The sequence below is a fragment of the Rhinopithecus bieti genome, unplaced genomic scaffold (genome assembly GCF_001698545.2).
Source record: "Rhinopithecus bieti isolate Rb0 unplaced genomic scaffold, ASM169854v2 scaffold_54056, whole genome shotgun sequence".
Lineage (NCBI taxonomy): Eukaryota > Metazoa > Chordata > Mammalia > Primates > Cercopithecidae > Rhinopithecus > Rhinopithecus bieti.
This window is the reverse complement of record NW_016821158.1, coordinates 161,949-187,269: the sequence shown is the minus strand read 5'-3', so window position 1 is coordinate 187,269 and position 25,321 is coordinate 161,949. Positions and strand designations below refer to the sequence as shown.

Sequence of the window (25,321 nt, the reverse complement as noted above, 5' to 3'; positions counted from 1 at the left end):
AAAAAAAAAAAAAAAAAAAAAAGATCAAGCTTCTGAAATTCAGGCAACAATGATGCTCACTGAAAGTGATAAGCTGCGAGGTCTTCATCACAGGAATCTTCTTCCTATTACTCATGTGTGTATAGGAAAAGGAGAAAAGCCCATGGTGATATTGCCTTACATGAATTGGGGAATCTTAACTTGTTTTACAGCAGTGCGAGTTAGAGGCCAATAAGCCACAGGCAATTTCTCAACAAGACCTGGTACACATGGCTATTCAGATTGCCTGTGGAAGGAGCTACCTGGCCAGAAGGGAAGTCATCCACAAAGACCTGGCTGCTAGGAACTGTGTCACTGATAACACACTTCAAGTTAAGATCACAGACAACGCCCTCTCCAGAGACTGGTTCTCCATGGACTATCACTGTTTGGGGGGACAATGAAAATAAGCCAGTTCGTTGGATGGCTCTTGAAAGTCTGGTTAATAATGAGCTGTCTAGCACTAGTGATGTGTGGGCCTTTGCAGTGATGCTGTGGGAACTCATGACTCTGGGCCAGATGGCCTACGTGGACACTGACCCCTTCGAGATGGCCGCATACCTGAAAGATGGTTACCGAATAACCCAGCCAATCAACTGTCCCGATGAACCATTTGCTGTGATGGCCTGTTGCTGGGCCTTAGATCCGGGGGAGAGGCCCAAGTTTCAGTAGCTGGTACAGTGTCTCAGAGTTTCATGCAGCCCGGGGGGGCCTACGTCTGACTCTTCTCTCGCACCCACAGCATCAGGAGGAAGGTGCCTGTCGGGGCTCACTTGAAGCCTGTCATGGCTGCTTCGTATCTAACACAACGCCAACAGCAGTACATCTGTCTTCCAGAACACTGTGCCTTAGGAATGCTGTAGAATCTGAGCTTTTTAAGACAGTTAATAATGTGGCATATTTTCTAGATATCACTTTTATTAGGCTGAAGTGAAAGGGTTTTATGAATTTTTTGGCCAAAATGTAGCACATAGTTACCGTGGGACTAGGGGTCACTCGTTAGCAAAATTAACCAAACAGTTTTTAAAATTGTTCAGACCCGATTTTGGAAGTTCGCTATCTTAGCGCCAACGCCTTTTTTTTTTTTTTTTTTTTTACTTATCAGGGTGATGTAAGTGATTCAGCCTTAAAGTTTTTTTTAATGTATTTTTTATCATGCCCTACTCTTGAAATGGCTTGTCTTCAAGATGCAAATACTTTTCTTAGGAAGGAAAAACAGCCATAACAAGATAGCCGGTTTGCCCCTTCCTAACAAGAAAAGGCATATGAGGAGGCAAGAAAACTTAAAGAACGCTAGAGGAAAAAAAATTTTTTTTAAATATACTTACTAGAAACAAACTGCCCTTGCAGTGGAAAACTGTTTACTAGTTTCTTATGTGAAAAGGATTTTCTGCTTTTGTATTTTTGGAGAGCGAGCGAGTTCATTGGATGCTGAGGCCAGAAAACTAGCTTTGTTTCTTGCTTGAACCAGAAGTGGCTATGGGGCGCGCTGCTAGTAAGCTGCAGTAAGGCGTGATTTCGGGGGGCGGGTGATGATTTATATGCCCTAGTTTTACTTCTGCGAAAAGGATGGCCAGAAAAGTGCGACTCATATTTCTAGGTTAAGGTTCGCCGCTTTTATTGGACCGGTGCGAATAGTGCCGTATGCCACAGAGGGGGTGCCCTTGCAGCTTGTCGTTTCTCTTTTTTTGGTAAACTGCGGTAACATTTTAAAGTAAACTGGCGTACTTATTTGCAAGGCTGGCACTTAAGTATACAAATTGCTGTTTTAAACAGCACCTTGAAAAATTAAAGGATTTTCTTTATATTTTAAAAAGGTTTTGCTCTAAAATTAAAAAATCTGGTAGGACTGGTATCATTTGCTATCAATAAATAGCATCTTTAGTCGAGTTTCAGGATGCTATCCTTAAATATAACCTCTGGAAATAAGAATAACCTCAAACCTATTTCTAATGGGAAGTCGTCTGGCGTAAAAATGAAATACAAGGACAGAGCGTTCTATTCCTGGTATGGCCCCAGCTCGAAACAACCCATCCATTTAACTGATTATAGCAAAAACTCTAGACAGAAGTACGACCGACCTAAGAGGATTTGGAAAAGGTCAAACAAGAAGCAGGTGTAACTGAGAGAGGCGGAAATCTTGACGCAGCAAACGTGCACTGCGATAGTTTCCCTGCGTGTTTGCTTCCTCGTTCCCATGGCTTTTGGAGTGTGTGTGTGGTGTGTGTGTGTGTGTGTGTGTGTGTGTATTTTGAGACAGGGTCTCACTCTTGTCCTGTCACCCAAGCTGGAGTGCAGTGGGCTGATCTCAGTTCACTGCAGCCTCTGCCTTGCAGGCTCAAGTGATCCTCCGCCTCAGCCTTCTAAGTAACTGGAACCACGGGTGCGTGCCACCACACCTGGTTAATTTTTTTGCATTTTTGGAAGAGATGGGGTTTTGCCATGTTGCCCAGGCTGGTCTGAAACTCCTAGGCTCAAGGGATCCACTTGCCTCAGCCTCCCAAAGTGTGGGATTACAGCCGTGAGCCACTGCACTTGGCAAAAATTATTTTAAAATGATAAAAGCAATAATTCATTAGGAAGTCATAATTATAAATGTAAATGTACATAATAGAGGCTAAAAAATATATGCAGAAAAACTGACAAAAATTAAAAGGAGAACTAGACAATTCTAAAATTATAGGAGATATTAACGCTCTCCTTTAAGGAACTGATAAAACTAGGCTATGCATAGTGGATATTGCCTGTGAATCCAGAGCTTTGGGAGGCCGAGGTGGGAAGATAATTTGAGGCTGAGAGTTCGAGACCAGCCAGGGCAACACAGTGAGACCCTGTTTCTACAAAAAACATTTTTTTACATAAGCCGAGTGTGGTGGCATGCACTTACAGTCCCAGCTACTATAAAATTCATAGGATGCAGCTAGAGAAGTGCTTAGAAGGAAATTCAAAGCTTTAAGTACTTGTATTAGAAAAGAAGATCTAAAATAAATTATTTCAGGTTCCACAACTTTGGAAAACTAGGGAGAAAAAAGGAGAATGGGAGAGCAAAGTAATCCAAAGAAAGAAAAAAAGGATAGAAATCAATAAAATATAGCTGGGCGTGGTGGCGCATGCCTGCAATCCCAGCTACTCAGGAGGCTGAGGCTTGAGAGTTGCTTGAACCCGGAAGGCAGAGGTTGCAGTGAGCTGAGATTGCGCCACTGCACTCCAGCTTGGGTGACACAGCGAGACTCTGTCTCAAAAAAATAAAGAATCAATAAAATAGAAAACAACCAATAGAGAAAATTAACAAAGCCAAAAGCTCATTCTTTAAGATAATAAAAATGCCAAACTTCTAATTAGACTGATCAAGAAAAAAAGAGTGAGAACATAAATCACCAATACCCAAGAATGAAAAAGGAGTTACTGCTATAGACATTAAAAGGAGAAAACTGCAAATTCATACTAACAAATTCAACAACTTAAATGAAATAGACAGATTTTTGAAAAACAAAACTTCCCAAACCTGACTCAGAAGAAACAAATCTGAATAGTCCTATATCTAAATAGATTATATATTAAAAAAATTGTGTTCAAAAAGCTTCCCAGAAAGCAAATTCTGGACTTAGATTACTTCAATGGTGAATTCTATCAAATAGTCAAGAAATAAACAATAACATCAATCTTAGAAAACATTTTCAGAAAACAGACAATGAAGGATCATATAAGGCCTATATAACCCTAATAGTAAAATCTAAAAAACATTAAAAAAAAATTACATGCCAATATCCCTCATGATTACTGTTGCAAATTTTTAAACAAACTATTAGCAAATAGGATTCAACAACATACACAAAAAAGGGTAATAAATAATGACCAAATAGGCTTTACCCCAGGAATGCAATCTTAGTTTAACATTTGTAATTCATCAAAAATTATATAATCATTTCTACAGATGTCAAAGAAAGTGGCAAAACTCAAAAACCAATTCAGGTAACTTATCTAGAAAACCAGGAATACTCAAATTGATAAAGCGTATCCAAGAAAAACCTACAACTAATCTATACAAAATAATAGAAGATCTCATTATATCTCCCTGAGATCAAGAACAAAGTTAAGGATGCTTGCTTTCAGACCAATGACTTGTATCTAAATTATATACAGAACTGTTTGTTAATACTCAATACTCAAAACTCAATACAATGCCACATTTTGAAAAGGCCAAAGACGTGAATACTGTATAAGAAAATATACAAATTGTCAATAACACACAAACAAGGCTCAGCATTATTCGTTATCAGGAGAATGCAAAATAAAACCGCCACGCACTCTGTATCCATTAGAATGGCTAAAATTGTAAACAAAACCCAAAACAACCTGCCCACATCAAGCACTAGTCAGGATGTGAAGCACTCGGAGCGCTCATGTCCACAGCTGACGGGAATGTCAAATGGTACATCCATTGTGGAAAATGGTTTGGTAGTTTCTTAACATTAAATAGTCCCTCCTAGATATTTACTCAAGAGATATAAAAACCTGTCTACAGAAAGGCCTTACACAACTGAACACAGGTAATTTTTTCTTTCTTTTTTTTTTTTTTTTTTTTTTTGAGATGGAGTCTCACTCTGTCGCCCAGGCTGGAGTGCAGTGGTGCGATCTCGGTTCACACCATTCTCCTGCCTCAGCCTCCCAAGTAGCTGGGACTACAGGCACCTGCCACCACACCCGGCTAATTTTTTGTATTTTTTAGTAGAGACGGGGTTTCACCGTGTTAGCCAGGATGGTCTCGATCTCCTGACCTTGTGAGCCGCCCGCCTCAGCCTCCCAAAATGCTGGGATTACAGGAGTGAGCCACCGTGCCTGGCTGAACACAGGTAATTTTCTTTCTAATCAAACCCAGAAAGAACACAAATGTTCATCAACAGGTAAATGAAAAAAAACAAAAGTGCGGTATTTTCATACAATGGAACACTATTCAACAATAACAAAGAATGAATAATTAAAACACAAAGCAACATACTAAGGTGTGGGGTGAATCTCAAAATCTATACGCTAAAAGAAGTGAAAGAAGTCAGACAAAAGGGACTCTAAGCTCTATGATTCCATTTCTATAAAAGCCTAGAAACTGCAAACTAATCTATAAAGACTGAAAGCAGATCAGCATTTAGCTGCAGAAGTGGATGGCAAAAGGGAAGAACTGCAAGGAGACATGAGGAAAGCTGTAACGATGGAAATGTTTTTTGTTAGTTTTTTTTTTTTTTTACTTGAGACAGAGTCTCGCTCTGTCGTCCAGATGGGAGTGCAATGGTGTGATCTTGGCTCACTGCAACCTCTGCCTCCCAGGTTCAAGCAATCTCCTGCCTCAGCCTCCCAAGTAGCTGAGATTACAGGCATGTGCCACCATGGCCAGCTCGTTTTTTGTATTTTTATTAGAGATGGGGTTTCACCATGTTGGCCAGGCTGGCCTCGAACTCCTGACCTCAGGTGATCCACCCAATTCGGCCTCCCCAAGTGCTGGGATTACAGGCGTGAGCCACCACACCCCGCAAGGATGGAAATGTTTATGTTGATTGTGGTGATGGCTTCACAGGTGTATTCATATGTCAAAACTTACCAAATTGCTACTTTTAATGTGAGTTTACTGTACTTCCATTACACCTCAATTTGGAGGAAAAAGAAACCAAACTGAGAGGCAGCACAGCACTGTGGTTAATGGCACGAATTCTGCAGCCAAACTGCCTAGGGTTCGAATCCCAGCTCCAATCCTTGCTAACTGTGTGGAGTTGGTATGTAATAAAGCACTCAAAACACCACCACCACATAGTAACTGCTATATAAAAACTTGCTATTATTACAATAGACTATTTAGAAATTGATCACAATGAAAACTGTTACCTACCAAAATATTTGTGAGGTAACCAGATTCATACTATAAAAAAAAGACAGTCTTAAACGTATTAGAAAATGAAGCCAGGCACGGTGGTTCACATCTGTGATCCCAGCACTTTGGGAGGCCAAAGTGGGCGGATCACCTGAGGTCAGGAGTTGAAGACCAGCCTGGCCAACGTGGCAAAACCCCACCTCTACTAAAAATACAAAAATTAGCCAGAGGTGGTGGCGCGTGCCTGTAATCCCAGCTACTCAGGAGGCTGAAGCAGAAGAATCACTTGAGCCCAGGAGGCGGAGGCTACAGTGAGCCAAGATCACACCACTGCACTCCAGCCTGGGCGACAGAGTGAGGCTACGTCTCAAAAAAAAAAAAAAAGAAAAGAAAAGAAAATGAGATAAAAGATAGTTCAACTCAAAAGAAAAAATAATTCAAAGGAATTTCAAAGAAAGATTTAATACAGATAAAAAGAAATTATTGAATTGACTAAATATAAATAAAAATTAAAAGAACAATGAACCTATACCAAATCTGCAATAAGCCAACATAAACACAAACTTAACATAACCAAAGATTGGTGAGAAAAAACCAAAAGCAGTATCAGGATTAAGTAAAGAATATAACCACAGATAAAATAGATTATTTTGAGCTCTAAGAGAATATTTGGGCATGGGACTCAGCTGCTGGCAGGAGGCCACAAGGCTGTTTGAGTATCCTCATGATATGGCCGCTAATGTCCCCCCAAAGTGAGCAATCCAAAAGAGAGAACAAGGAGGAAGCCACAATGCCTTTGATGAAGCCATCTCTCAAGTGACAGCTGTCACTTCTACCACACTCCATTCACTAGAGGTGAATCAGCCTATACTGAAGAGGAGAATTGGAATCCACCTTTGAAGGGAGAAACAGCAAAGAATTTGTGAGCATATTCTTTTTTACTCTTTTTTGTGAGCATATTCTAAACTTCCCATGGATGTCATCGAAGGAACACACTATGATTTAATACTGAAACTGAACAGCCTTGACCTAGTAGTTCACACAGTAGCCAACAGATGTTGAATATTGCTGTGCTTCTCCTAAAGATTTAAGTATCACACAGCTCTCCCTGAGGACACGGTTTGGGAAACTATGCCCTTTCCACTGCAGAGTGCAAGCTTTCCAGGTGGTGCGTCAGGGGATAGCTTTCCCAACCAGAGGGAAAAGGAATACAGGAGGATGCTTTCTGCTGTTTGGAATGGCTTGACACTATCCAGGACACATTCCAGGAGAGCTGAATGACTCATACCCTGAGTTCTTATGCCAAGGAACTGTAAGACCTTTGCTTGAGAAAGCATGCAACAAACTCTAGCTTCCAAACAGCCATTCCAATCCACTGGAACCTCTCATCGTGTCAGCTGCTATTGGTAAAGTGCTACAGAGAGGTCATAAACAGATCATTTTGCTAGAAGCAAACTGCTTTACTTCACCAAGAAGTAAATGTAATACTTTCCTTGTGGACTCAGATTTGTTATGCTTTGTTGAGCTAACAGTCGTATTCTTTCTCTTCCCACTTGGTCAATCAGTATCTTTATAAACTTTTATCTTTTATTCTTTTTTATTAGAGTATAACAGACAAAATTATATAGAGTTAATGTATGACATGTTTTGATATACGTATACATTATGAAATGGTTATAAGCTAATTAACATCTATCACTTCATATATTTAAAGATATCTTAATAATAAAAAAACTAATTTCTACTTTGTTTACATTTTCAGATACTTTCATACTTCGAGAAAAGCTGCAGAGCATCCCCTATGCCCTTTACTCATCTTCCCCTATTATTAACACAGCTTATATAACCCTGGTACAACGATCAAAACTAGGTAACTAGGTAATACATACAATACCAATGCCATTCACTAATTATAGGCCCCATTTTGCCAATTGTACCAGTAATACCCTTTCTGTGGCCAGAATCCAACTGAGGATTCTACACTGCATTCAGTGTCTTTCTCACCCAAGCTGTAATACTTCCTAAATCACTCTTGTTTTTCATAACCTTGACATGTTTGAGAAACACTCTGGCTGATTATTTTGAGAAATGTCCCTCAATTTGGGTCTGATGTTTTCTCATGATTAGATTGAGGTTATCCATTAATGGCAAAAATCCTATAGAAGAGCCAGGCAGAGTGGCTCAGGCCTGAAATTCCAGCACTTTGGGTAGCTGAGGCAGGCAGGAGGATCGTTTGAGCCCAGGAGTTTGAGACCAGCCTTGGCAACATAGCAAGAGCCCATCTCTATTGAACAACTAGCCAGGGATGGTGGCGCACACCTGTACTCCCAGCTACTTGAGAGGCTGAGGTGGGAGGATCTCTTGAGCCCAGGAGTTCGAGGCTGCAGTGAGCCATGATAGCGTCACTGCGTTCCAGCCTGGGTGACAGAGTGAGACCCCATCTCAAAAACAGAAAAGAATCCTACAGCAGGGACTATGCCTCACTGCATCCCTACAGCAGGGACTGTGCCTTCACCAGTGGACCACATCAGGTACAAACATTTCACTTTTTTGAACAAGGTTCGATTCATATATCCAAATACCTTTAAAGTGTATATAATGCCTGTTGTATTTCATCAACATATGCTAAAATTCTCGTAATTAAGGCTGTGTGCAGTGGCTCACACCTGTAATCCCAACAGGCCTTGGGGAGACCAAGGCAGGAGGATTCCTTGAGTCCAGGAGTTCAAGACCAGCCTGGGCAACACGGCAAAATCCCATGTCTACAAAAAATGAGCCAGGTATGGCAGCACACACCTGTGGTCCCAGATACTCGGGAGGCTGAGGTGGGAGGATCGCTTGAGGCCAGGAGGTCAAGGCTGCAGTGAACTGTGATTGCACCATGGCACTCTAGCCTGGGTGACAGAGTGAAATCCTGTCTTAAAAAGAAAGAAAGAGGCCGGGCGCGGTGGCTCAAGCCTGTAATCCCAGCACTTTGGGAGGCCGAGACGGGCGGATCACGAGGTCAGGAGATCGAGACCATCCTGGCTAACACGGTGAAACCCCGTCTCTACTAAAAAATACAAAAAACTAGCCGGGCGAGGTGGCAGGCGCCTGTAGTCCCAGCTACTCGGAGGCTGAGGCAGGAGAATGGCATAAACCCGGGAGGCGGAGCTTGCAGTGAGCTGAGAACCAGCCACTGCACTCCAGCCCGGGCGACAGAGCGAGACTCTGTCAAAAAAAATAAATAAATAAAGGAAGGAAGGAAGGAAGGAAGGAAGGAAGGAAGGAAGGAAGGAAGGAAGGAAGGAAATAAATAAATATCAATTAGACAAGAACTTCAAAAGAAAAATGTGGAGTTTTCTTACATTCTAAGATGTAAATTTCATGCAAGCAAGAATTTAATTTTGTACACTTTGTATCCCTAACACCTTGAAAAGTGTTACTGGCCCGGCGCAGTGGCTCAAGCCTGTAATCCCAGCACTTTGGGGAGGCCGAGAGGGCGGGATCACGAGGTCAGGGAGATCGAGACCATCCTGGCTAACCAGTGAAACCCCGTCGCTCTTACTGAAAATACAAAAAAATAGACGGGCCAGGTGGCGGGCGGCCTGTAGTCCCAGCTGCGTCGGGAGGCATGAGGTGGAGAATGGCATGAACCCGGGAGGCGGAGCTTGCCAGGTGAGCTAGATCCGGCCATGCACTGCCACTGCACTCCAGCCCGGGCGACAGAGCAAGACTCCGTCTCAAAAAAAAAAAAAAGAAAGAAAGAAAAGTGCTTACCACTCAATATTTTTGATATGAATGGATTAATGTTGAAAAAACAAAACACCGATAAATTCATTAAATGATTTTATCAAGCCTGTTGGTGTGGAAAACATTTGAGCCTTTAAAATATAGCTTTTATGCTATTTATACACCTGTTTACAAGAACCTATTTCCAATCTTCCTCAAACTGCTGGCCAGCCATGAAGTGTTAGTGCTTCCAAGTATCACATAACACACAGGCTTCCCAGGCAGTCTCAGAAACTGCACCCCCAGGTTGACGCAATGAGCAGCACGGCTGGACAAAGCACACAATTCAACAGGAACAGGTCCACACATGCCACTACCACCTTGGACCTCTCCCCCATAACACATTTCAAAGCTACATTTCATTAAAATGTCATAAAAAGTAAAAATGCCACATGTTCTCCTATCTGCTATCTTCACAGGTGCCTGATCTATGAAAGCCACAAAAACCTTTTGCTTTGAAGTGGATCACTCCTGAAAGCAAACCTTATGGTAGAATCAAAACACACTTATTATTTACAACTGGAGGAGAGTCTAGAGACAATTAAAGATATTAATATTCTATTTCCCTAAACTCGATAAAACTTCCTGACTCATAGTGATGAGATCTTATGGCCAGACAGCACTGAATGAGAGCTCTACAAGTCTGGATGTACTAAAAAAGTTCAGTGTAAAACAAATTTTTTAATTCAACGTTGACATTGGCTTTTTTTGCCTTAATGGAATTTTCTGTGTTGGGTAATTTTGTTTCAGAGAGCAGTGATGTTTTATTTTCCCTCTCATTCATTTTGGTTGCAGTCACTATGTCACAATTAAAGTAAAACTGAGGAACATGAGCACTGTCTGAGTTACCTTACCTAGGACAGTAGCCCAGAAGTCAGATAATGAAGAAAAAAAAAAGTAGGAATATTTCACAGCTCGGCTGCCTAACTGCTTTCTAAAACGGTCATACCTATTTATAATGTCACTGGCAATGTACAAGAATACCAATTTCATGAGCCTCACTCACAACTACTGGGATCATCCGTTTCTGATTATACAGATATCAAAACATAGTAGCTTATTCTTAACTTTGTTCTAGCAAAGTCGAATATTTTCCATGTATTTATTATCTTCTAGTCTTCATAGACATTCTGTTCATATAACGAAGATCCTATCTATACATTTTGTGAAGAATGCTACATGACCTTGTAAGGTCTTCATAATTCTGTTACATATGAGGTCAAAGATACATGGCTTCAAAACACTATACTTAAAAAAAAAAAAAAAGTTATGCCTTGAGATTTCGATCACGTGGACTGGTGCCCTCCCAGTAAAAAACTATTTCCCAAGCAGATGTTTTTAGTTACTGGCATGCAGGCATCTGCACATGTGTAGGTGTGTATGTGCATTTGTATCTACAACTTTTAGTTATGGACCTCAAGTTAAATCCTCAAAATTATCATAAAGAGAGAGTTGGCTCACAGCTGGGAAACACTGACATACGTTCCCCTTAATCCATGAGATAAACACCTACTTAGCCTTTACAACACAACTCAGGTATTAGCCACCTCTGAAACCTTCCTTTATCACCCCAACTCAGTCTCTCCTCAACCTTACATCAAAGCTAACTACATTTCTGTATTTATAGCCCTGGTCTGAAATGATTTGTGAATGGCCCGTTTCCTCCAGCAGAATAATGGCTCCATATGGCAGGGACTGTGTTATAATCATCTCAGTGTTCCTGGCACTGCACATGGAAAATAGTACCTTCTCCACTGACAAACCTTCTGAACAAAGATATAATTCACACAGACAATCACTTCGGCAAGTAGTCATAAGCAGCATAACTATGTTTTGTCAACAACAGACTGCAGATACAATGGTGGTCCCATAAAATTATAATATTCTATTTTTACTGACCTTTTCTATGTTTAGATATACGAATACTTACCATTGTGTTACTGCTGCCTATGGCATTCCACACAGTAACATGCTGTACAGGGTTGCAGCCCATGTAGATTTGTGTCAATATACTCTATGATGTTCCCACAACAAAACCACGTAATGACACATTCTCAGAACACATCCCTGTCATTCTCCTCACCATATAATTCTCACGAATATTAATAGTAGAAGTAAATTAAAATTTTGCTCTTTGTCCCTTTTTGGCCAATAGCAGTCAGGCAAGTACTAAATGACAATGCAACCTTCAGGTCGACTTTTGAAAACGACTGTTTTAAAGTCCACTTGCCACCTATTTGCTTCAATCCTACACACACACACACACACAAAATGTGATATAAAACAAGTAACAGTAAATAGGCCAAGGCAGCTATTAACTTTTTCTTTTTCTTTTTTTTGAGACAGGGTCTTGTTCTGTTGCCCAGGCTGGAATGCAGTGGTGACATCATAGCTCACTGTGGCCTCAAACTCTTGGTTCAAGAAATCCATCCCCCTCAGATTCCCAAGAAGCTGGGACTACAAGCACATGCCATCATGTCTAGCTGTTTTTTTTTTTAATTTGCTGTAGAGACAGGGTCTTGCTATATTGCCCAGACTAGCCTTGAATTCCTAGGCTCAAGTGATCCTCCCACCTTGGCCTCTCAAAGTGCCAGGATTACTGGCATGAGCCACCACACCCGGCCTTAAAATTTTTTTTAAAACATCAGTTGTACTGCATATATTTAAGCTATGCGACACAATGCTGTGGGATACATAAAGAGTAAAATGGGCACTGTGGTGAAGCAAATTAACATATCCACCATCTCATGTAGTAACCCATACCTATTAAAATTCTGAAGGCTAATGGTCATCCTTTGATGTTAAAGAAAGAATATTGTTATTCTTCCGAGTAACTGTTCTGAGTTCAGTTCTGATAGGCTAGAAAAAGTACTTTGGCCAGGCACAGTGGCTCACACCTGTAATCCCAGCACTTTGGGAGGCTGAAGCACGTGGATCACATGAGGTCAGGAGTTCAAGACCAGCCTGGTCAACATGGTGAAACCCTGTCTCTACCAAAAATACAAAAATTAGCTGGGTGTGGTGGCGGGTGCCTGTAATCCCAGCTACTCGGGAGGCTGAGGCAGGAGAATCGCTTGAACCTGGGAGGCGGGAGATTGCGGCGAGCTGAGATTGCTGTCGCACTCCAGCCAGGGTGACAGAGTGTGAGACTCTGTCTTAGAAAAAAAAAAAAAAAAGTCCTTTGGCATCTACTATGAAGTTTTAAGCAATTTGACAGCAGGACTTTTATTAGACTTGAGGGAAAATATTTTCTGGACATGAATCCTTATTTACAGCATACTTTTCATGAAATGAGTGTACAGAAAATATTTACATTTTATAAATCATAAGGACATTGCAGATACTCAAATATTTATGATTTGTTAGCCAGGTATTACCTCCTAAATAGGTAGATACACAAAGTACCTAAAAGTACAACCTACTGATTCATTAATTATTTAACTAGTTTGTGGTCACCATCAATTGCTAAGAAAATTATTTTACTTTCATTGAATCACAAATATTTCAAAATGAGACACCATAACCTTCTGCCAAGAGCCCTTCCACTAGCAGGTTTGTGTCCCTGATCACTCAAAGGCTCACCTGACAGGTCCAACTCTTTAGTGGAAGACAAGTTAGCCAGACTCCAGCTGTCACTGCGGGCTGCCAGGACAAACTTGTGAGCACTGATGTGCCTGTCCCCAACCTTTATCTTCAGATCGCTGATGAAGAAAAAGATCCACATATATTAGAAAAATGTCATTATACCTAGGTAAAGCTAAGATTCATAGCTGATAAACACAGGAGTATTGACCAACATACTTCTGCAAAAGGAAAAATTACAGCAAAACATTGTTTCTGTATGCTGGCACTGAATTCTGATGGGCCATCTTTATAATACGTTGCTAGAAATGTTTTCTATTTGTAAATTCTGGCTTTAATTCACATGGCATGCTCGGCTTTCAAATACATCTTCTAATGGGATTCTTACAGTGGTGAACCTACAAGTTAAGGAGGAGGATTAATATTCACATAAAAAGTAAAGATATTTTATATAGACTAAAACAAGCTAAACCATCAGGGAGAGAAAGACAGAAAGGTTAAAGCTGGTGATGACGGCTCTGAGACTACACCGCTGCTATGCCCCACAGTAATGCTTAAGCAAGGTTAAACAGAAAAAGGGTGAACAAACTGACGAGCAGCCATGAACACGGCACCCAGCATCGGGACTCCTGTTCTCACCAGAAACATTCAGACCTAATATTGACCAATTTGACTCAACTACTTATAAAAAAATGGGGTGAGGAAAAAGCTTTCTTTTCAAAACTTGTTTCCATAATTATGACATGCCATTATATGAAACGATCTTCCTGAATAGATATTTATGTGTAACTCCGAAATGTCAAATGCTACCGGAGGAGAGCATCTGGGCAGTGAACAAAAAAGTCAAGATGACCCACTGGGCTGCCACGAGTACATGCCGTATGGCTATCCTGGCAGGAATCCAAAGTCACTGTCATCATCCTGCTGGTAGTCATATGTTTTATGTTCATATTCAACTTTAAAGGTATTTACTAGGTTAGAAAGTCTTCGGAAACTAACTACACAAAAACCACTATATGGACAAAAGAAAAGAAAATACCATTACATGAATTAACCCATCCACTAAAAGGAAACCCAGGCCAGGCGTGGGGGCTCACGCCTGAAACCTCAGCACTTTGGGAGGCCAAGGTGGGCAGATCACGAGGTTAGGAGATCAAGACCATCCTGGCTAACATGGTGAAACCCCATTTCTACTAAAAATACAAAACTTAGCCAGGCATGGTGGCAGGTGCCTGTAATCCCAGCTGGTCAGGAGGCTGAGGCAGGAGAATCGCTTGAACCCAGGAGGCAGAGGTTGCAGTGAGCTGAGATCACGCCACTGTACTCCAGCCTGAGCGACAGAGCAAGACTCTGTCTCAAAAAAAAAAAAGGAGGAAACCCCAACAGAATATTGTTTGTATATTATGCTTGACAGAGACACATTCTACCCTACAAGAGTATTGTCTACAACACACTTAATCATCATTTGAAAGTATCAACAATTCCGGTTCTATCGAAGACCAAGCGGTAACTAATGATATTAGATCACAAGATTAAGAGAGTATTTATTATTTCAAATTATTACAAACTGCTGTTAACACAGTAGAACATTATTCATGGTCAAAGAAGAAATAGGATACTCTATGTAAAACAAAACATAAAACTGTATCAGCATATCCTGTGACAAAGTGTAAAAAATTTAATGAAAACAAGAAGCTACCTACAAAGCACAAATAATTTTTAAAATCTGAATATATTTATAAAGTATTACATCCTAATAACTTAAATAGATTTTCAGTCTGTACTATTTCAACCACGAGTATAACTTGTAGCCACAAAATTATAAGAATGAATGTTTCTAGAAAATTTCTACCCCATTCATGAGTGTCAGGTCAAAATTCTCTCTTTTATAATCTGACATACCAAAGGGAAATAAAGATAAGGATTTCATCAATAATTTTTTTTTTTTTTTTTTCTCTTGAGACAGAGTCTCGCCTGTGCGCCCAGGCTGGAGTGCAGTGGCCGGATCTCAGTCACTGGCAAGCTCCGCCTCACCGGGTTTACAAGCCATTCTCCTGCCTCAGTCTCCCGAGTAGCTGGGACTACCAAGGCGTGCCGCACCACGCCCGGCATAGTTTTTTTTGTATTTTTTAGTAGAGACGGGTTTCACCGTGTTAGCAGGATGGTCTTCGATCTCCTGACCTCATGAATCCGCCGTCTCAGCTCCCAAAGTGCTGGGATTACAGGCTGAGCCCCCCGCGTCGCCGGCTCATCATTAAATTCTAATAATAATTTTTTAATTAAAACACAAATGAAAACCGGAAAATCAGACAAGTCCAGTCCATGAAGATTCTATGTTGAAACAATTAAGGACCCAGTAATTTTTTTAAAAAACTTGATTCCACTCAATTAAAGAGTATTTCCTTTTAAAACATGGAAACCAGAATGTTGTAACTGGAGAGGAGATGAACAGTTTCTTGCTAGTTTCTCAAACACTTGAATAGGAAAAACTATAGGTTTGTTTGGTAAAAGAATGAGTACAGTAAGTAACTACATATAGCCATCGTTTTTAACTACCTTATGGGACAAAACTGTTCTCCTGAACTTGAAATGTAGGCCAGGCACAGTGGCACACACCTGTAATCCCAGCACTTTGGGAGGCCACAGCTAGGAGTTTGAGACCAGCCTGGGCAACATAGTGAGACTCTGTCTCTTACTAAAAAAAAAAAAAAGAAAGAAAGAAAAGAAAGGCTACCGGTTTCTTCCACATTTCTCAACTTAAAAAATTTTAAAACCTATTCATCAGTCATTCCAGCTACTAAGATGCACATAAAAATACTATTTAAATTTTTCAGCAAAATGCATGTTATGGGATAAAGGTATTTTTTCCCCTACGTTGGCAAAAGATGTCTGCTTTAGAAATTGATTTCTCAGCCGGGCGCGGTGGCTCAAGCCTGTAATCCCAGCACTTTGGGAGGCCGAGACGGGCGGATCACAAGGTCAGGAGATCGAGACCATCCTGGCTAACACGGTGAAACCCCATCTCTACTAAAAAAATACAAAAAACTAGCCGGGCGTGGTGGTGGGCGCCTGTAGTCCCAGCTGCTCGGGAGGCTGAGGCAGGAGAATGGCGTGAACCCGGGAGGCGGAGCTTGCAGTGAGCTGAGATCCGGCCACTGCACTCCAGCCTGGGCGACAGAGTGAGACTCCGTCTCAAAAAAAAAAAAAAAAAAATTGATTTCTCAATTTCAGTTACCACATCTCGACAGCTTAGTCCCCTAGGAAGACTCCGTTCCCTATCTGATATTCAATTGTAGATAACATAGAGTTTCAATCTTCTTTAGATAAAGGGCAGGCTCTTTTTTTGCGAGATGGAGTCTCACTCTGTTGCCCAGGCTGGAGCGCAGTGGCGTGATCTTGGCTTACTGCTGCAACCTCCGCCTCCTAGGTTCAAGCGACTCTCCTGCCTCGGCCTCCTGAGTAGCTGGGATTACAGGCGAGTGCCACCACGCTCTGCTAAATTTTTGTATTTTTAGTAGAGACAGGGTTTCACCATGTTGGTCAAACTGTTCTCGAACTCCTGACCTCATGATCCGCCCACCTCAGCCTCCCAAAGTGCTGGGATTACAGGTGTGAGCCACCGCACCCAGCCTTTTTTTTCTATTTTTTAAAAAGACAGGATCTCACTCCATCCTCCAGGCTGGAGTGCAGTGGCGTGATCTCAGCTCACTGCAACCTCCACCTCCCGGATTCAAGCAAGTCTCCTGCCTCAGCCTCCTGAGTAGCTGAGATTACAGGCACATGCCACTAAGCCCAGCTAATTTTTGTAATTTTAGTAGAGACAGGGTTTCACCATTTGGCCAGGCTGGTCTCGAACTCATGGCCTCAAGCGATCCACCTGCCTCAGCCTCCCAAAGTGCTGGGATTACAGGCGTGAGCCACCACACCTGGCCTAGGGCACGTTTTAGAAGCTGAAGGGAGACTTGTTGGAGTCATAAGATCATACCATAACTAGCTAAAAAGTGACAGGAAGAAAACTGCCCAGTCTCATTCCCATTGTCTCCAAGGACTTCAACACAATGAATGTGAAATAAAATTACTAATCAACTGATAAGCAATTGAAAAACTAAACGATGGGAGTTCTAATGGGAAAGAGCCTCAAAGAGTAGGAGAGGTATGTCTGTAACAGGAAAACATTAGGCTTCCCCGGGTCAGTAATAAACAAAGTTTTCACTTGTTCATGGAAGAAGAGGAAAAATAAGACAATGGATTATATTTTACAAGAAGCTATATCTATTCAATTTATAGAACTATCCTTTACTCAGAATATATGCTTCCCTTTTTCTGTAATAGATTATTCTTTCATTTAGAAAGGTCTCAGATAACAGTAATTTTGAATCCTGAGTTATTGTATTGTTATTTGCCTCCTCTAAATTTTGATTTTTTTTTTTTTAAGACAGTCTTACTCGATCACCCAGGCTGGAGTGCAGTAGCACAATCTCGGCTCACTGCAACCTCCACCTCCCAGGATCAAGCAATTCTTCTGCCTCAGCCTCCTAGGTAGCTGGGACTAGAGGTGTGTGCCACCATATGTGGCTAATTTTTTTATTTTTAGTAGAGATGGGGTTTTGTCATGTTGGTCAGTCTGGACTCAAACTCCTGACCTCAGGTGATCCACCTGCTTCGGCCTCCCAAAGTGCTGGGATAACGGGTGTGAGCGATCTATTTAAAATGTCGTAATTTATTTGAAAATTTACTAAGTCTTATGTAGACTGAGCTTCTATCTCCCTAGCGGCTCAAGTCCTTCCTTCTTATGTCTATTCACATCTGTGTTTCTTTGCCAGATCCAGCATCCCAATTCAGTCTTTCATCATTGCTGTTCTGGACTATACGCAACATCACAGGTGCTCACCCTGCTCTTTTCTCTTTATAATTTCACACACATAACATTAGCATGCCTTTTTTTTTTTTTTTGAGACAGAGTTTCACTCTGTTGCCCAGGCTGGGGTGCAATGGCACAATCTCAGCTCACTGCAACCTCCGCCTCTCCGGTTCAAGCGATCCTCCTGCCTCAGCCTCCCGAGTAGCTGGGATGACAGGCATCCGCCACCAGGACCGGCTAATTTTTTGTATTTTTAGTAGAAACAGGGTTTCATCATGTTAGCCAGGCTGGTCTCAAACTCCTGACCTCAGGTAATCTGCCCGCCTTGGCCTCCCAAAGTGCTGGGATTACAGGCCTGAGCCACCGCACCCAGCCCCGAGCTTCTAAGAGAAACTGTATGGCTCCAGAGTTCACCTCAACCATCGTGACGCACCCTCCAACTAGTTCCAAGACTGTTTTGCTTTGACCATCTCAAGAGAAACGGACGTTTGCCCTCTGAATTCCTAGACATGTCCGCCAATTCCTGCTTAATTAGCAATGCTGTCACCATGACTCCTACACTATGCTGAAGATAAGCCTTAAACAAGAGATAAAAATCTTGCCTCAGGCCGGGCATGGTGGCTCACACCTGTAATCCCAGCACTCTAGGAGGCCGAGGCAGACGTACCTCAGGAGATCAAGACCAGCCTGGCCAACATGTTGAAACCCCGTCTCTACTAAAAATACAAAAAATTAGCCGGGCGCAGTGGTGTGTGCGTCTGTAGTACCAGCTACTCAGGAGGCTGAGGCAGGAGAATTGCTTGAACCCGGGAAGCAGAGGCTACAGTGAGCCGAAATCTCGCCACAGCACTCCAGCCTGGGCAACAGAGCGAGACTTCGTCGTAAAAACAATAACATAAAATAAAAAAATAAAAATCTTGCCTCAAGGAGCTTCTGTTCTAGGGAATAAAGATGTGCTAATATCCTCAATGGAGAGAAATAAATTCCGGAAGAAAGTGAATGAGAAAAGTTGTAGTGTGGCCCAGGAATAAAGCCAAAGGCCTTCGGTGTCCAGGAGCCCCGCTCACCTGTACTGCTCCTGCTCGTAGAGGTCTGCCACGATCGCCAGCAGGCGGCTGATGAAGGACTCACTGCTGCTTTCCTTGTTTGCCTGCGCAGCCAGGAGAGTGCAGCGTTTCTCTGTCTCTGCCAGTTTCTTCTGCAGCTTGACATACTCTTGTCGTAGAAGCATCAAGTGCTTCTCCAGCTTGGCCACCTCCTCTGCAGGGAAAAGAAAGAACCAGGTTTACCGTGGCCGGTGTAAAGCAGGCGCATTCGTTAGTCCCTCATCCCACCGATGGGAACGCTCCCCAAGTGACCGGCCACCTGACAGTTCTACTATTTCTCAGTGATAGTCCCACAGGATCAAGAATGGCTTTGATGGCTGGGTACGGTGGCTCACACCTGTAATCCCAAAACTCTGGGAGTCCCAAGCAGGGGGAATCACTTGAGCCCAGGAGTGTGAGACCAGCCTGGACAACATACTGTCTCTACTTTTTAAAATATTCATTAAAATAAAAAATAAAATAAAATAAAATAACAAAGAATGGCTTTGTTTCAGGGTGCTGGTCATTGAAGCAAGGAGACCATCATGGTTACAGGGATTTCTCCTCTCAGCAGCTCAGTATTATACAGTATATGACAATGAAGAGATGTACATAAAGATGCTGACGGGCACCTGCCCTGCAAATCCTTTACCATAAAGCCAGGAGTCTCCAGGAGAAAAGGCTACCAAAATCACCTAGATTTTTTGAAACCACTAACAGTAATAACAATTTCCTAATTTTGACATGTTCTTCTAAAAGCTTTACATAAATTACCTCATTTTATCTCCCTTTTTTTTTTTTTTTTTTTGAGACGGAGTCTCGCTCTGTCACCAGGCTGGAGTGCAGTGGCACGATCTAGGCTCACTGCAACCTCTGCCCACTGCAACCTCCGCCTCCTGGGTTCAAGCAGTTCTCCCGCCTCGGCCTCCCTGGGACTACAGGCACGTGCCACCATGCCTGGCTCATTTTTTGTATTTTCAGTAAAGACAGGGTTTCACCATGTTGGCCAGGATAGTCTCAAACTCCAGACCTCGTGATCCACCTGCCTCGGCCTCCCAAAGTGCTGGGATTACAGGCGTGAGCCACCACACCTGGCCTCTTTTTTTTTTTTTTTTTTTTAAAGAGATGAGGGTCTCACTATGTTGCCCAGGCTAGACTCAAACTCCTGGACTCAACTGTTCCCCCTACCTCAGCCTCCCACAGCTGGGACCACAGGCACATCCCACTGTGCTCAGCTTCATATCATCTTCAGGACAAGCCTATGAGGTAAGTACTGCTATATACCAGCCCCATTTTATAGAGGAGGAGGACACTGGGGCACAGAGAGGTTACAGATTTCCCCTGGGTTGCAAGGCTGGTGAGAGGACGGGCTGGGATCTGAGCCCAACATTCTTATTCCAGGGCCTGTGATCATATTAATCACACTCCCCAACCCTGGCACCTGTCCCCCTTCAGGTGAGGAGCAGGGCAGTTAATAACGGTTCAGATGGAGGCACGTCATCTTCCACAGGCGCGCTGGGGTAGGTTCAAAGGTTGAGAACCACTGCATTTGATTGATTAAATTCAACAAGCATTTATCAAGTGTCCACTAGGTGCTGGACGCTGCACGGTGGTAAGCGCACTCTGACATACCTGTCCTCGGAGCCCTGAGTTACTGACAAAACAAAAGATAACAATTTTTTTTTTTTTTTTTTTTTTTTTTTTTTCTTTTTTTGAGACGAAGTCTTGCTCTGCCACCCAGGCTGGGCTGCGTGGGCCGGATCTCAGCCCACTGCAAGCTCGGGGGCCTCCCGCGGTTACACGCCATTCTCCGTGTCTCAGGGGCCTCCCGAGTAGCTGGGACTACAGGGCGGCACCGCGCCCTCATCGCCCGCGCTTTGTTTTTGTATTTTTTATTTTTTCCTTAGCTAGAGACGGGGTTTCACGCTATTAAGCCAGGGATGGGTGCTTCAGATCTCCCTGACCTTCATGATCGGGCCCTGTCTCGGCCTCCGCAATGCTGCTGGGATTACAGGCTTGAGCCACCGCGCCCGGCCAACAATTTTTTCTTCTTTTTTTTGAGACAGAGTCTCACTCTGTCGCCTGGGCTAGAGTGCAGTGGTGCAATCTTGGCTCACTGCAACCTCCATCTCCTGGGTTCCAGGGATTCTCCTGCTTCAACCTCCCAAGCAGCTGGGATGACAGGTGGGCACCACCACGCCCGGCTAATTTTTGTATTTTTAGTAGAGACAGGGTTTTGCCATGTTGACCAGGCTGGTTTCAGACTCCTGGCCTCAAGTGATCCACCCACCTTAGCCTCCCAAAGTGCTGGCATTATAGGCATGAGCTACCATGCTCAGTCATAAGTCAAAAAACTTTAGTTATAATTCATAATTAAAATAATTGTAACAGTCAAATGCAAAACTACAGCTCGACATTGAGAGCAAGAAGGTGAAAACAGCTATGAAAGCCTATGCAGCAAGTTAACTGAAGAGGCCGGCAAATGCTTCCCTGAGGAAGCAGCCATGAAACTTCTCCTTTGCCTGAGCTCTGGAGTCTTAAGAACGGATGAGACAGGGGATTTACGCAACCATGCAAATTGGCAGCTTTATCAGTCAAGGTCTCTGTGGCTCCACAGTGCTGCTACAATCATCCTCCGGGCCCTGGCCCCTTCACCCCTCCCTCTTCCACACCACAGACATTCCAAATCTTGACACTGCCCTGAGGCCCATCTCCCATCCAACCTGCCTCATTCCATGCCAATACCCTGAGAAAACTGAGCTACTGACAATAACTCCCACCGTCCCAGCAATGATTCCCATCTCCCCTTTGCTTCCTTAGACAGGGTATATCCTTCCTACCCAAGTTTAATCCCACTATGTGCTCCCTAAATCTCATCACTCTCCTCACTCCTCAGGACCTTTGCTTTATCATCAACCACCCCATCTCTGAACTCCAGTCTCTCTTTCAACTGGGTGGTTCTAGTCAACATATAAGCCAGTTTAAGTCTCTTATCTATTAAAGCACCCCACTTCCACATCACATCTGAAACCCTCAGCCCCGCCATCTCTAGCTACCATACACCATTGTCTCACCCGCCATTCCCTCTTCTGTCCCCACCATCCCCTTGAAACTCCTTTCACCCATGAACTTCTAATTGCCAAGTCCAATGGACTCCTGCCAGTGGTTCTCCTCCTAGACCTATGACACCACATCACATTGTTGTCCATCCCTTCTCTTATTTTAGCAACCACAGCAACCACAACACCACCCTCTGATTCTGGTTCTCTGTCTCTTTCACATGCTTCCCTGCATCCTTTCCCAACCTTTCCTTTTTCTTTTTCTTTTCTTTTTTTTTTTTTAAAGAAATCGGGTCTCTGTCACTCAGCCTGGAGCACAGTGCCACAATCCCAGCTCATCACAGCCTCAAACTCCTCAAACTCCTGAACTCAAGTGATCTTCCCACCTCAGCCTCCAGAGTAGCTAGGACTACAGGTGCTTGCCACCAGGCCTGGCTAAATTTTCAATTTTTTGTAGAGATGGGGTATCACTATGCTGCCAGGCCTGGTCTCAAACTCCTGGGCTCAAGTGCTCCTCCTGACTCAGCCTCCCTAGTACCTGGGACCACAAGTGTGTGCCGTCACACCTGGCTATCAATTTTTAAATTTTTTGTACAGATGGGCCTTGCTATGTTGCCAGGGCTATGTTGCCTTGCACTCCCAGGCTCAAGCGACCCACCTGCCTCTGCCTCTAGAGTAGCTAGGAGCAGAGTTGTCCATACTTAGGAGGCTGAGGCAGGAGGATTCCGTTGAGCTTAGGAGGTTCAGGCTGCAAAGAGCCGAGAGTGTGCTACTGTACTCCAGCCTGGCAACAGAGCAAGACCCTGTCTCAAAAAAAACCAACCAGCCGGGTCCAGTGGCTTATGCCTGTAATCCTAGCACTTTGGGAGCCTGAGGCGGGCAGATCACAAGGTCAGGAGTTCAAGATCAGCCTGGCCAATATGGTGAAACCCAATCTCTACTAAAAATATGAAAATTATCTGGGCGTGGTGGCACGCAACTGTAGTCCCAACCACTCGGGAGGCTGAGGCAGAAGAATTGCTTGAACCTGGGAGGCGAAGGTTGCAGTGAGCCAAGATCGTGCCACTGCACTCCAGCCTGGTCGACAGGACACTCCATCTCAAAAAATAAACAAACAAAACAACCAAACAAAGAAAAAAGTTATGAGTAATAGAGAAGACAGGCAATTAAGCCAATGCAGTAAACCCTGAGCACTCTGATAGGGATACAAATGGAGTGTGGTGGGAGACCTCCTGGTTTAAGCCAGCGTAAAGAAAATGTTCCAGAAAAGCAGTATCTTACTTCAAAAGATGTAAATAAAGCCTGTATTTGTTTGTAGCATACTGGACCCAGGAAATGCAAGAAAAGGTTTCAATCTTTTATTCTCTTGGTCAGATTATCCTTTTAAGCTTGTATCAGTCAACAGATTTGTCAAACAGACAAAGTACATAAACACTGTACATTTCTCTGTAAGAAATACAAATAATTATGAGCCCAAGCCTCGCCCTCTCCTCCAAGAGTTCACTGACAAAAATGTCAGCCACTCACCAGCTTCTATGCAAGTTAACTGAAAAGGATGGCTATAGTATACACCACATCTCGCTAGTTCAACCTGGTGGCTGCAAAATTATATCCCACTTGCCAAGAGACAGCCTCCAAGTTTCCGCTGTGGTAACCTTTTCTTCCATAAGCAACCTGAACCCTCTAACTGTGGTTTTAATCACACCATATTCTACCCAACCTACATCTTTTCCTCCTCAACAACTCCAACCCAGCATGACTATAGCTGGCTGGGGAATTTCCATTTCACTTAAACTGTCAATCTGCATATATTTATGCACTAAGCATTCTGGCAGATTAGGAGCTGCCTCTTTTAAGAGTTAAAAGGGCAATCTAGGCTGGGTGTCGTGGCTCACACCTGTAATCCTAGCACTTTGAGGGGCCAGGCAGGAGGATCTCTAAAGCCCAGGAGTCTGAGACCAGCCTGGGCAACACAGCAATTTTTTGTTTTTTTCATAAAAAAACCAAAAAAATTAGTTGGGTGTGGTGGCACACACCTGTAGTCCCAGCTACTTGGGAGGCTGAGGTGGGAGGATTGCTTGAGCTCAGGAGGTCGAGGCTACAGTGATCTGTGAACATGCCACTGTCCAGCCGAGCAACAAAGCAGACTCTATATGCCAAAAAGGGTGGGTGGTGGGGGCAACCTAATTAGCACCTATTCCAAACAAAGTTATCAAAGCAGTATCAAATGTAGAATCAAAGTCGTATCTACAAGGAGCTCAGAAACAAGAAGGGCAAGAACAAAACTAACAGTCACAAAGAAGCTGGATACTGATTTATGTGCTAAGGTGTTGCAGCCCTGGCAAACACTCAAATAGAAGATCTTAGATCCTGAGTGTAAAATAAGAGAAAAAAAAAAAAGATCTGTGGAAGACCTTCAGGTGAGCTAGAATCAAAAGGACGTAGGTAACAGGTGAAATTATAGGAACATCTGCCTTCAAGAATGGAAAATTAGGCCGGGTACAGTGGCTCATGCCTGTAACCCTAGCACTTTGGGAGGCCAAGGTGGGTGAGTCACTTGAGATTAGGAGCTTGAGACCAGCCTGGGCAACATGGCAAAACCCCATCTCTACAAAAAAATACAAAAATGAGCCAGGGGTGGAGGTGGGCACCTGTAGTCCCAGCTCTCAGGAGGCTGAGGTGGAAGGATTGCTTGAGCCTGGGAGGTGGAGGCTGCGGTGAGCTGAGATCACACCACAGCACTCCAGCCTGGACGACATAGAGACCCTATATTTAAAAAAAAAAAAAGACTGGAAAGTTGCTGATTCCTCTATCTAAGCCTTCAAGTGGAGGAGATCCTGAAAGCTGTTTCCAGCCATCTTCCCCCTCTGCTCTCTAGGAAACCATACACATTTCCTTAAACATCAGTTACACACATAAATTCTAAACTCTACAGCAACAGCCCCAGTCTCTCCACAGAATTCCTGATTCAAATACGTAGCAGCTGCCTGGACAACGACACAAGATATAAACTACCAAGGGAATGAGCAGAGAAGAGGCAAGATAAAAGCAGGGCTTTGGCATGATTTGGGACTCTTAGTCACAA

The 25,321-nt window shown here is 43.1% G+C and overlaps 1 protein-coding gene and 1 pseudogene across 4 annotated transcripts in view; one reads left to right on the top strand and one right to left on the bottom strand.

Moving 5' to 3' along the window:
- The window catches only part of LOC108520710 (tyrosine-protein kinase RYK-like), a 2,594-nt pseudogene extending 1,799 nt beyond the window's left edge, over positions 1-795 (top strand).
- Positions 1-25,321, bottom strand: part of ANKFY1 (ankyrin repeat and FYVE domain containing 1) — a 97,702-nt gene that overhangs the window by 58,231 nt on the left and 14,150 nt on the right. For all 4 annotated transcript variants that reach the window (XR_001882985.1, XM_017860190.1, XM_017860191.1 and 1 more), the window contains exons 2-3: positions 19,160-19,352; positions 13,232-13,350 (exon numbers count right to left, since the gene is read on the bottom strand). Coding sequence is in view for 3 of the 4 variants with exons in the window: in XM_017860190.1 (XP_017715679.1) it covers positions 13,232-13,350; positions 19,160-19,352 (312 nt within the window). In the remaining variant the exon portion in view is untranslated. The remainder of the gene's footprint in view (positions 1-13,231; positions 13,351-19,159; positions 19,353-25,321) is intronic.